The 12445-nt window shown below is 40.5% G+C and overlaps 1 protein-coding gene across 1 annotated transcript in view; it reads right to left on the bottom strand.

The window, feature by feature from the left end:
• Positions 1–7243: 7243 nt before the first annotated feature.
• The window catches only part of EGF (epidermal growth factor), a 95644-nt gene continuing 90442 nt past the window's right edge, over positions 7244–12445 (bottom strand). The window contains 2 exon segments of the mRNA XM_081516912.1: positions 7244–7347; positions 9343–9448. Coding sequence (XP_081373038.1) covers positions 7244–7347; positions 9343–9448 — 210 coding nt within the window.

Here is a 12445-nt window from a genome sequence, read left to right as displayed (position 1 = left end):
TCAGTGCCTACCATCTTACTTGGGTTTCTCTTACCTTGGACATGGAGTAGCTTTTCACGGCTGCTCCAGAAAAGTGCAGCCACTGCTCCTTACCTTGGACGTGGGGTAGCTCCTCTCTGCCACTCTCCTGCATTGTTGCAGCAGCCGTGATGAAAAAGAAATGAAAAAAGCAAAATGGCTATCTGAGGAGGCCTTACAAATAGCTGGGAAAAGAAGAGAAGCAAAAAGGAAAGATATACCCATTTGAATGCAGAGTTCCAAGGAATAGCAAGGAGAGATAAGAAAGACTTCCTCAGTGATCAACGCAAAGAAATAGAGGAAAACAATAGAATCAGAAAGACGAGAGATCTCGTCACGAAAACCACAGATACCAAGGGAACATGTCATGCAAAGATGGGCTCAGTAAAGGACAGAAATGGTAGAGACCTAACAGAAGCAGAAGATATTAAGAAGAGATGTCAAGAATACACAGAAGAACTGTACAGAAAAGATCTTCATGACCCAGATAATCACGATGGTGTGATCACTCACCTAGAGCCAGACATCCTGGAATGTGAAGTCAGGTGGGCCTTAGGAAGCATCACTACAAACAAAACTAGTGGAGGTGATGGAATTCCAGTTGAGCTATTTCAAATCCTGGAAGATGATGCTGTGAAAGTGCTGCACTCAATATTCCAGCAAATTTGGAAAACTCAGCAGTGGCCACAGGACTGGAAAAGATCAGTTTTCATTCCAATCCCAAAGAAAGGAAATGCCAAAGAATGCTCAAACTACTGCACAATTGCACTCATCTCACACACTAGTAAAGTAATGCTCAAAATTCTCCAAGCCAGGCTCCGGCAATACGTGAACCATGAACTTCCAGATGTTCAAGCTGGTTTTAGAAAAGGCAGAGGAACAAGAGATCAAATTGCCAATATCCGCCCAATCATTTAAAAAGCAAGAGAGTTCCAGAAAAACATCTATTTCTGCCTTATTGACTATGCCAAAGCCTTTGACTGTGTGGATCACAATAAACTGTGGAAAATTCTGAAAGAGATGGGAACACCAGACCACCTGACCTGCCTCTTGAGAAACCTGTATGCAGGTCAGGAAGCAACAGTTAGAACTGGACATGGAACAACAGACTGGTTCCAAATAGGAAAAGGAGTACGTCAAGGCTGTATATTGTCACCCTGCTTATTTAACTTATATGCAGAGTACATCATGAGAAACACTGGGCTGGAAGAAGCACAAGCTGGAATCAAAATTGCCAGGAGAAATATCAATAACCACACATATGCAGACGACATCAGCCTCATGGCAGAAAGTGAAGAAGAACTAAAGGGCCTCTTGATGAAAGTGAAAGAAGAGAGTGAAAAAGTTGGCTTAAAGCTCAACATTCAGAAAACTAAGATCATGGCATCTGGTGCCATCACTTCATGGCAAATAGATGGGGAAACAGTGGCTGACTTTACTTTTTTGGGCTCCAAAATCACTGCAGATGGTGATTGCAGCCATGAAATTAAAAGACACTCCTTGGAAGAAAAGTTATAACCAACCTAGACAGCATATTAAAAAGCAGAGACATTACTTTGTCAATAAAGGTCTGTCTAGTCAAGGCTAAGGTTTTTCCAGTAGTCATGTATGGATGTGAGAGTTGGACTATAAAGCAAGCTGAGCACCGACGAATTGATGGTTTTGAACTGTGGTGTTGGAGAAGACTCTTGAGAGTCCCTTGGACTGCAAGGAGATCCAACCAGTCCATCCTAAAGGAGATCAGTCCTGGGTGTTCATTGGAAGGACTGATGTTGAAGCTGAAACTCCAATACTTTGGCCACCTGATATGAAGAGCTGACTCATTTGAAACGACCCTGATGCTGGGAAAGATTGAGGGCAGGAGGAGAAGGGGACGACAGAGGATGAGATGGCTGGATGGCATCACCAACTCAATGGACATGGGTTTGGGTGGACTCCAGGAGTTGGTGATGGACAGGGAGGCCTGGCATGCTGCAGTTCATGTGGTCGCAAAGAGTCAGACATGACTGAGTGACTGAACTGATGACTGATTCTATTAATATTATAACAGTGGCCTCAGAAAACAGCAAAATAATAGCTATAATACCATTTGATTTTCTGGTAGACATTGTGCTAAGTGCTCTGCACGCATCATTTCATGTAAAAATCACAACAATCCTCTGACAACAGTAACATTATTCTTCCCATTCTCAGTTTAGTTCAGTTCAGTCACTCAGTCATGTCCAACTCTTTGTGACCCCATGGACTGCAGCACATCAGGCCCCTTGTCCATCACCAACCCACCAACTCCCGGAGTTTACTCAAACTGATGTCCATTGAGTCGGTGATGCCATCTAACCATCTCATCCTCTGTTGTCCCCTTCTCCTCCACCTTCAATCTTTACCAGCATCAGGGTCTTTTCAAATGAGTCAGTTTTCGCATCAGGTGGCCAAAGTATTGGAATTTCAAACTGGGAGTTGTTTTACTTTGGCTCCGTCTCTTCATTCTTTCTGCAGTCATTTCTCTACTGATCTCCAGTAGCATATTGGGCACCAACCTGGGGAGTTCATCTTTCAGTGTCCTGTATTTTTGCCTTTTCATACTGTTTATGGGGTTCTCAAGGCAAGAATACTGAAGTGGTTCACCATACCCTTCTCCAGTGAACCACATTTTGTCAGAACTCTCTACCATGACCTGTCCATCTTGGGTGGCCCTACAGGGCATGGCTCACAGTTTCATTTAGTTAGACAAGGGTGTTGTCCATGTGATCAGATTGGTTAGTTTTCTGTGATTGTGGTTTTCAGTCTGTCTGCCCTCTAATGGAAAAGGCTAAGAGGCTTATGGAAGCTTCCTGATGGGAGAGACTGACTGAGGGGGAAACTGGGTCTTGTTCTGATGGGTGGGGCCATGCTCAGTAAACCTTTAATCCAATTTTCTGTTGATGGGCGGGGCTGTGTTCCCTCCCTGTTGTTTGGTGGTGGTTTAGTCCTGTCCCATTCTTGCGACCCCATGGACTGTAGCCCCCCCACCAGGCTCCTGTATCTATGGGATTCTCCAGGCAAGGATACTGGAGTGGGTTGCCATTTCCTTCTCCAGGGGATCTTTTCGACCAAGAGATCGAATCCGAGTCTCCTGTGTTGCAGGCAGTCTTTACGAACTGAGCCACAACCTAGGGCCAAACCATGGTGGGGGTAATGAAGATAATGGCAACCCCCTTCAAAAGGTCCCGTGTACGCACTGCTACACTCAGTGCCCCCAACCCTGCAGCAGGCCACCGCAGACCCAGGCCTCTGCCAGAGACTCCTGGACACTCACAGGCAAGTCTGGATCAGTCTCTTGTGGGGTCACTGCTCCCTTCTACAGATGAGGAAATTGTAGTTGAGAGAGATTAAGCAGTTTGAACAGGGTAACAAAGCTACTTAAGTGATGCAATGGGATTCAAACAGGGTTCTGTGACTTCAGAGACCATCTTTGTAACCACTACATTTTGTATTGTCATTAAATACGTACAAGCATCACTTCTTCTATCTGGAATCGATAAATGTGCACTCTGAGAATTTAGCTGAGAAGAGTAAGGAGAACATAAAAGGATGCAACATGTCAAAAGTTTAAGGACTAAAGTATAAGTAGTACTTTACACAGGAAATATTCTTAAACTCTCCTTCAATATTCATGTACTCATTCCCAACAGTGTTAACTTGCTTGGTTATCTGAACATCAACTTTACAAAACAGAAGCAACAGGGAAGGTGATGAAGAACATCTACGGATACAGGCATGAGAGCAGACAACCCGAAAGTTCATAAAAGTAATAAATGATAACAGGTTAAAGTATTTCAACTCAAGTTCTAAGGACCTTTGTATTCAGCAAAGGAGCTCTGATCATCACAAAATTGTAGCATACTATTATGTTATACCTCGTGTGTAACAAAATTCTTATGTCATCAGGAAAATGTGTAATTGTGCTCAATGTGTTTCATACTGTGGTAGAGAAAAACCATTATTCCAAAAAATTTTTTTAAAAAATATTTGGTGTTTAGAGCAATAGACCTTGATTACCTCAAAACCTCAGTGATAGAAATAACACCTTAGTTTGTATTGTTGTAGCTGTTACTTTAACTTGCTTCACACAAAGGATGCCTCATTTAGAGCTAAAGAAACCAAGGTACAAGCACCTGCCTCAGTGTCCAAAAGGAACTCACCTAAGGGTTCTGAAAAATACAGTTTTACTATACTTTATTGTTTTGGCAGGTGAGTGGTATAAATGAAAAATAAGAACCCAGATAATTCAGGCATTGGTCTGGGATTTACAACTGTTAGTTTAGAACGCACTCTGAAGGCTTAATTGTTGAGCAGGGCACATGGTTTTTCCTTCTGGCCCACCAGAAATGGAAACTGAATCATGTCAGAAGGGCCAAATATTCACTGTAGAGGAGAAAAAGTAGGAAATGATCACCAGTTAGGAAATTTTCCTGTTTGGTAATTTATGTGCTTCCTAAGGTCTCTGGTTCAGACAGGTAAGTGATTAAGTTGCAATGTCCATCACATTATTTTCCTACTGAGCTATGTCATTGTATGTGAATATGCCTGCAATGCAGGAGACTCAGGTTTGATTTCTGGGTTGGAAAGATCCCCTGGAGAAGGAAATGGCAACCCACTCCAGTATTCTTGCCTCAAGAAGCCCATGGACTGAGGAGCCTAGCGGGCTACAGTCCATAGGGTCACAAAGAGTTGGACACAACTGAGCGACTAACACATGTTATTGTAAGCATATGGCTACTAGCTACAGAAACCCTGCCAAGTTCCAAATGGAACAAAAGAATTCAGCATGAAACAATGCAGAGAGGGTTTCTCATTTAAAGACTTAGAAAAAGAAAAAGAAAAATTAAACAGCAACAACCAAATCTTGCCTGTCACAGCTGTTTAAATTACCTAGATAGTTCCCCTTTCTCCCAATCTTTCTTTTTTTTAAGAGTTTATTTAGTGCTTTTAATACATTTTCAATGATCACATGATAATCATTTATTTACATGAAAAGGATATAGTTGGAAATCAAGATTAGTAGGAAGAACTGGAATCATATGTTTCAAAAGAATTGAGTATACTACACCTTCTATTAGGTGCTAGAAAAGAAGGCAGAATGCTCACGTTATGTGTAGTAGGTGGTGTTGTTCAGTCACCAAGTTGTGTCCAACTCTTTGCGACCCTGTGGACTGCAGCATGCCAGGCTTCCCTGTCCCTCGTCATCTCCCGGAGTTTGCCCAAGTCCATGTCCATTGAATTGATGATGTCATCCAACCATCTCATCCTCTGTCACCCTCTTCTCTGCCTTCAATTTTCCCAGCAATGTAGTAGGTGACATTTAGTCAAACAGAATCACAATCAGGCATTGTGCATGAGAGCATGAGATTTAGGAAATAAAAATATTCAGTCTGGAAAAGTGCAAATCAAATATCTTAGATGAAAATGCTCTTTTTAAAAAATAGATTTTTAAAGGAGGATATTTCTGATAAAGATGTGAAGCCTCAACAAAGGGAAATAACTCTTCAGGGTGACTCGCTGACTAAGGACACAAAACGTGCTTTTTCACTGTTTTGACCAGGGAGATGGTGTTAGAGCCTGATCAAGGACACAAGCTCCCAGTTTGAGGTATCAGAGTCACTGTCCAGCTTGAAGATAACAGTTCAAAGAAAATGCTATGTTATGGGCTATTATAGTCTCATGTCATCTCTTTGGTTATCATTGGAATCTTAAAAGAGGTGCTAAAACACTAAAATGTAAACACAGCTTTGAAAATGCTCACTTTTGGAATAAGAAAAAATATTCACACTTAGTAATATAATTTTCCCATCATAATTGGGAGAATTATAAGTATAGTTTTTCTGAGGTCTATTCACTCATTAGAGATAAATGACAAGTCTTCAGATCCTCCAGATTATCAACTGTCATAGGAAAACCAAATGCAGACAAATCTGAATTAACTAGAGGAAAGGGTCATGCTGAATAATTGACTAATGTAAGTTATTCTCGTCCCACAAATCTTTACCAAAACTTTTAAGAAGTATCTGCTTGAGATGTGCTTCAACTGCTTTTCATGCTGACTTTTGATATAACCAAAGTTCAAGGAGCTGAAGAGGAAGGAAAGACAAGACAAGCAAAGGGACTAGTGTTAACGCATAAATTGAATAATCCAAAGCCCCAAATGATCCACAGATAACTGTATTAGGTTGTGTAATTAGTAATAACTATGTCTTGGCTCCAAGAATGATATTTAATTGGAATACCTTGTGAAATTTTATTTTATACCAGAGAGAAAGATTTCAAATATGTTTTGCTTAAAGTAACAATAGCAAGCTAGTCAAACCACTTTGCTTTAACTCTAACATACCCTTAAACTATAATTTATTACTTAACCAGGTATACAGTAAGATGTTTATGTTATATACTGATTTTATTTAAATAATTAGAAGAAAATTGATTGCTGTCCAAAATAAAAATAAATCAGGCAATTTGCTTACAATCTCATATTTTGAAAATAAGTAAAAATTCTGTGCAAGCATACAGAGGGAGAATTTACCATTTTCATTAGAAGAAAAAATTCTGTGGGGAAAATGATAGTAATGAAAGAAACAAAGAAATCTCTTAGGTAATGGTTTAAAAGTTTTCCTTCAAAGATTTTAAAATAGAAAAAATAAGCCATGTAATCTTGCAGAAATCAGGTTCTAAGTTAATAGATTTTTCATTAATTTATCAAAATTCATTCTGCAAAATTACCATCATGGACCACACTGATGATAAGTTAAATGCCTACAATGTATTATAACAATAATTTTAGTATTCTAACCACTTCATAAGATTGAGCTAAATATTCTGTCCAAATAAAAGAAATTATAACTGACCAAACCAGTATGATTGATTGTTTTAACCCCAGATTTCTTCTGGGCAGGAAAAAAATTTATATTGATTATTGAACACTTGAACACAATTTATAAAGCACTATTTCCCCCATTTTGGTGTCTAATGAGATACCAAATAATTCTCCAGGTTACTTTACTTGAAACTCTGCAGTAAGACTACTTGAAGGAAGAAGCAAAAACATAACATATATTTGCCTTCAACGCTGAGTAGGTGATTTGTTGTAGAGATTATAGATTGAAAATCTGTATTTTTCCTCTACTTTTTAAATGAAGTATTACCATCCATCAATACAGTTTATTCCTCATGATCTTACTTTTAATTCAAGTTTTCACTGGGTCAGCTCCATTTGGTGTGGAGATCTTTGTTGCCACAAAGGGTAAGCTGACGGGAGAGGACAGGCTTTCTCAACCCCCTCAGCAATGGGCCGTGCCCCTTCGGAGATAAGATGAAAGCTACACTTCATCCCCTGTTCACCAGAGCCTTTATCGTTGGATGATGCAATACAGCTTCCGTGTTCTGTGCCCATATACATCTGGGGCTCCATTCTCTATGATGACTGTTCCTAGGATGCTATACAACAGAAAAAAGACATTTCAGTATTCCCATCACTTACAGTGTCCAGCAAACGAGACCCTAACAGTGGTTGGAGAATAGACCTGAAATATGAGATACAAATGAACCTATTTTCAAGCCATTCTGAACCCAATTTTAAAAAAATTAAAATAGTTTTGGTTAGTTAAGATGATTCAAAGGACTGTACTACTTGACATTGCTATTTAGGTTTCTCTGTAAATTTTCTCTCTTTCCATTTGGCCCATAAATGACTTGAAAACAGAGCTCAGGCTTTAAATGCAGTTGCATTCCTATTCCCTGACACGGTATTCTACCCTTAACCTGCACCAGTTGAAGTTGGTTTACATCAATGAATAAGTAACTTTGGAGGCACTACTAGTATAGCTTATAGTTTACTGGGTTTTCCAGGAGTAGAGAAAGAATTGGTTCAGAGCCAATCTTGAGCTTTTATCTCATTTTCCACTCTACCTCCCCACCTCCAATCTCTACATGCTCTTTCATAACTGTTTGCAACAGAATGAGCAAAAAGAGACAGACTCTAATTTATTCCTGAAAATACTCAGCTAACTGAGTCCTCAGTGTTTTCTGGGCTTAACCATACTCTTTCATTTGCAAAATTACATTATATGTACCTCTAAAGAAGATTACTTTCATACCAGAAAATTATTTGCTTTTAGCTCCTCAAGAAAAAGTACTACGTAAGGTATTCCACTACTTTCAAAAATAACAAAACCCTAAGCAACTTTTGAAAATGCCAAATATTTTCATTATCCAGGTTAACAACACATATTAAAACTACAATAAATATTACATATAGTATATATTTTATGTTATTAATATATATGTATAATATATAAAATATTTACTAGAGTTTTAATGTTCAATTCTGAAGTATACTTTAGTATTCAGAGCCTTCTTCAAATTAGGAAATAAAGTCATACTGAATCTGGGTTTCACGGCAACATGAATGAGAAAGCGAGTTGGAGTGAGTTTTTCAAAACAAGAAGCCAGTGTTCTCTCTACAAGGAAATTCTAGGAGGAGAGAATGGTAATCAGCGTATTTATGAAGGGCAAATATCAGAAAATATAAGTGGGGCTGAAGTGCCTCTCATGAGCAGAGAAACTATTGTCTCAAAATTTTTTCGGACCTTTCTAAAGGTTTATGATACAAAGCATATTCAACCTTGTCCTGTGAGTTAGGAAATAACGACTATGATACATATCTAAGACCCAAGCCCAAGAAGCTTATCATAATGCAACTCTTGGTAAAAGTACTATGTCAAATCACATCTAACACCATTTCTACCTGAAGCAGATTGAGCTCCACAACAGCCTGAAAATGTGAGTTGATTTTACGGCCTCTTTTCCAGGGGTCTGACTGGATTTCACAGATGGCCAGGCATCTGGCTGAGGACTAGACCCTAATAAGACTTAAACAGTCCTCAATCCCTAGGAGTAACCCCAGATCAAGTTAAAATCATAAGAACCCTTTATTCTAGAACATGGAACACATTTTCTTGGAGTCATTTGCAATTTCTCTGGAACAATACTGACAGCAGCCAATATAGATCCCTAACCCCAAGGATGACCTCAAACTCCAGTGTAAATCAGAATAAGGTGGCACTCATTGTGTGCTTGCTTAAAGGCATCTAGCAAACTGCTCTGTGACCAGAGTTTTGAGTGAATGTGGTAACCTCACATAAGACAGGAGCCTGGTATTTCTTTAATCTCTATGGCATTCCAATACAGCCAGTTGCTCACAGAGCTTATACAATTTCACTATTGCTTCTGTGCATAGATGAGACTTTCCACAACCATGGAAACGTCAAGATCCAGATAAAGATAATCATTCACCAGGATCCAGGGGGGAAAACTGGCCAACATCTGCTGCCAGGCCTTCCTTGAGGGCCTCAGGTGGACTCCCGTTCCCGAGGTTTTGATGTTCCTTTACAACCACAAACTGCAGAGAACAAAAGGGAAAGAGAGAACACTGTTAAAATTCATAAATTATCTCCACATACATTAAAGTCTATGGGTTTGTAATGTTCATCCTATAAGAGGTAAAAGCCAAAAGAAAGGCCCTATCAAATTGGTTTCTCTGGCTAGTGAAGGGTTCAGTTTTCAGTGAGAAGCCTTATGTTACTCTCTGTTAAAACAACTAGGCACCACTAATACCTTTACTGAAGGATCTATTCTAATTCTGAAATCCCAACTTTTGGGCCATGGATCCCTAGGGACTACTTTTTCCCATAGGCAACCCATGAATCTACAAGAGATCTCAGGGTTGCCCATAGATCAGATAAATAATGCTTCTTACATGTATCTGCTCTAACTTTCCAAACATGTGTATAGGTGCTTAGTTAATAAAATTCACCTAAATATGATACCAAGGTCTGAATAATTTGGGCTCATTAGTGACTAATAAGAACTCATAAATGCAGCTACTATTTTTCAGGGATCCATGAAATGTCTTCTCATGCTTGAACAGCTTGGGAACCAAAACTCTAAAAGACAGGCCCGGAAAACAACATTCTTTCTCTTTGGTCAACAGAATCATTATTTATGTCATTGTTTGTACTGTCCACATTTGATTGGGCACTTGCAATGCAGGCTAACCAGAGTTAATTGGCTCACATTCACAAGAGATGAATCAACCTGCAATGCAGGAGACTCCAGTCCAATTCCTGGGTTGGGAAGATCCACTGGAGAAGGGATAGGCTACCCACAGCAGTATTCTTGGGCTTCCCTGGTGGCACAGCTGGTAAAGAATCTGCCTGCAATGCAGGAGACCTGGGTTTGATCCCTGGGATGGGAAGATCCCCTGGAGAAGAGAACAGCTACCCACTCCAGTATTCTGGCCTGGAGAATTCCATGGACCATATAATCCATGGAGTCCCAAAGAGTCGGACACGACTGAGCAACTTTCACTTTCACACAAGTTAGATTAGAGATTAAAGTATTAATAGGTCAAAGATAAAGGGAAAGAAAAGAAGTTACCCCGTACCCCAGGATGAAGGATGCAGTTTGGTCAAGTCCTTCCTTGCCACTCAGTAACCCAGCAGAGAGGCTGCCCCAAGGCTCTCGTTGATTATGCTCCATTGGTTCAGAAATTGGCCCTCCACATAATGAGCCCATAACTCAGAAATATAGTGAAGAAAAGAAAAAAAAGTTCCCTTGATCATGTTTCTTTTTGAGAAAAGTATAGGAAGAATAATGAGTGGTTGATTAGGGAAAGAAATGTTGGTGAGAGAATGGTGAATCTCTGAACACATTTTCATTTTCTTATTTTCCACAACACTAAGCATCCTTGCCACCTCCTCCTCATCAATAGTCTCCTGCGGTAACACAATGGAAAATTAATACATGCCCATTAAGGGCACATGCCCATTTTTCTCACTGGAGAAGGGAATGGCAAACCACTCCAGTATTCTTACCATGAGAACCCCATGAACAGTGCGAAAAGGCAAAAAGATATGACACCAGAAGATGAGTCCCCCAGGTCAGAGAGTGTCCAATATGCTACTGGGGAAGAGTGGAGAAATGAATGAATGAAGAGGCTGGGCCAAAGCAGAAATGACACTCGGTTGTCTGGCTCAAGCCAGACTTCAGTTCTCTTCACTGCAAATTTTCCAACCACATATCTCTCTGCTAGAAGACCATAGGTTCCAGGATTCTGGCCTGGGTTGGGGAAGGCAGCTGATGAAACCAGATTTGTTTCTGCTCCTTTTCCTCCTCGTTCAGGTGCTCAGCTCCCTCCCCTTCTCACTGATGGCTGCAGCAGCAGTTGGTGTCAAGATGGTTCTGACCACTGGGGGTCAGCCTCTCACCATGGCCCTGTATCAGTATGCTGCTCACGACAGCGGCAAGTGTCTCTGAGTTTTAAATAAGAAGATACACACAGATTACGTTTTTCCTTCTCTCCTATAATTTAAATAAAATGAACTAAACTTGCTATCTAAAACCTGAAGGAAGTACCATATAGACTAACAATGCTGCTGCTGCTGCTGCTGCTAAGTCACTTCAGTCATGTCCAACTCTGTGCGACCCCATAGACGGCAGCCCACCAGGCTCCCCCGTCCCTGGGATTCTCCAGGCAAGAACACTGGAGTGGGTTGCCATTTCCTTCTCCAATGTATGAAAGTGAAAAGTGAAAGTGAAGTTGCTCAGTCGTGTCCGACTCTTAGCGACCCCATGGACTGCAGCCTAGCAGGCTCCTCCATCCATGGGATTTTCCAGGCAAAAGTACAGGAGTGGGGTGCCATTGCCTTCTCCGAAACTAACAATGAAATCAGGGTAATTAAGGATTCCACGCGTCATGAAGCTTCAAAGATCTGAGGACATTTCTATAACTAAGTTCACCCAGAACCACCCATTTAGAGAATCACTAGAAACAGAAGGGATCTTACAGCCCATGTAATCCAAACGCCTTGGAGTCCTGATGAGGAAACAGAGGTTAAGTGACTTGCTGAAAATTAGTCAATTGCTAGAAGAGTAAAGTCAGAATTCTCATTTCTTATTGCATTTCTGTACTCAAGTTCAACCAAAAAATAAGTACACACTGAATGCCTACAACGGGCAGAGACAGATGGTTGTTTGTCAGTCAAAAGCACAGCCACAGGAAAGCTATTCTCTGAAATGCATATGAGGTGGAGGCAGGAAGATGCAATATAGAAGAACCCCAAATGATGCCTTTGACCCTCCAAACCCTCTTAATAAACTTTTCTCTATGTGCCCACAGGTTTCACTTCCCCATGGGCCTGCCGTATATTCCAGCTTCTTCCACAATACATACCACAAATGATGCCAACAACACACACTGAACCAGTCAACGTGTCTCTGACAGGATCCTGGAAATGGAAATCCCAACCATTCCAAGAGAGCTTATCCCATGTCTGCCCTCTAGTGTTCTAAGATCAGTGACTGAAGAGGACAATCTATGAAGCATTTTGAACTTTGC

This window comes from Giraffa tippelskirchi, chromosome 1 (genome assembly GCF_054371585.1).
Source record: "Giraffa tippelskirchi isolate mGirTip1 chromosome 1, T2T-mGirTip1v1.2.pri, whole genome shotgun sequence".
NCBI classification, from domain to species: Eukaryota; Metazoa; Chordata; class Mammalia; order Artiodactyla; family Giraffidae; genus Giraffa; species Giraffa tippelskirchi.
The sequence above is the reverse complement of the archived record's forward strand: the minus strand, read 5'-3'. Positions and strand labels throughout refer to the sequence as shown.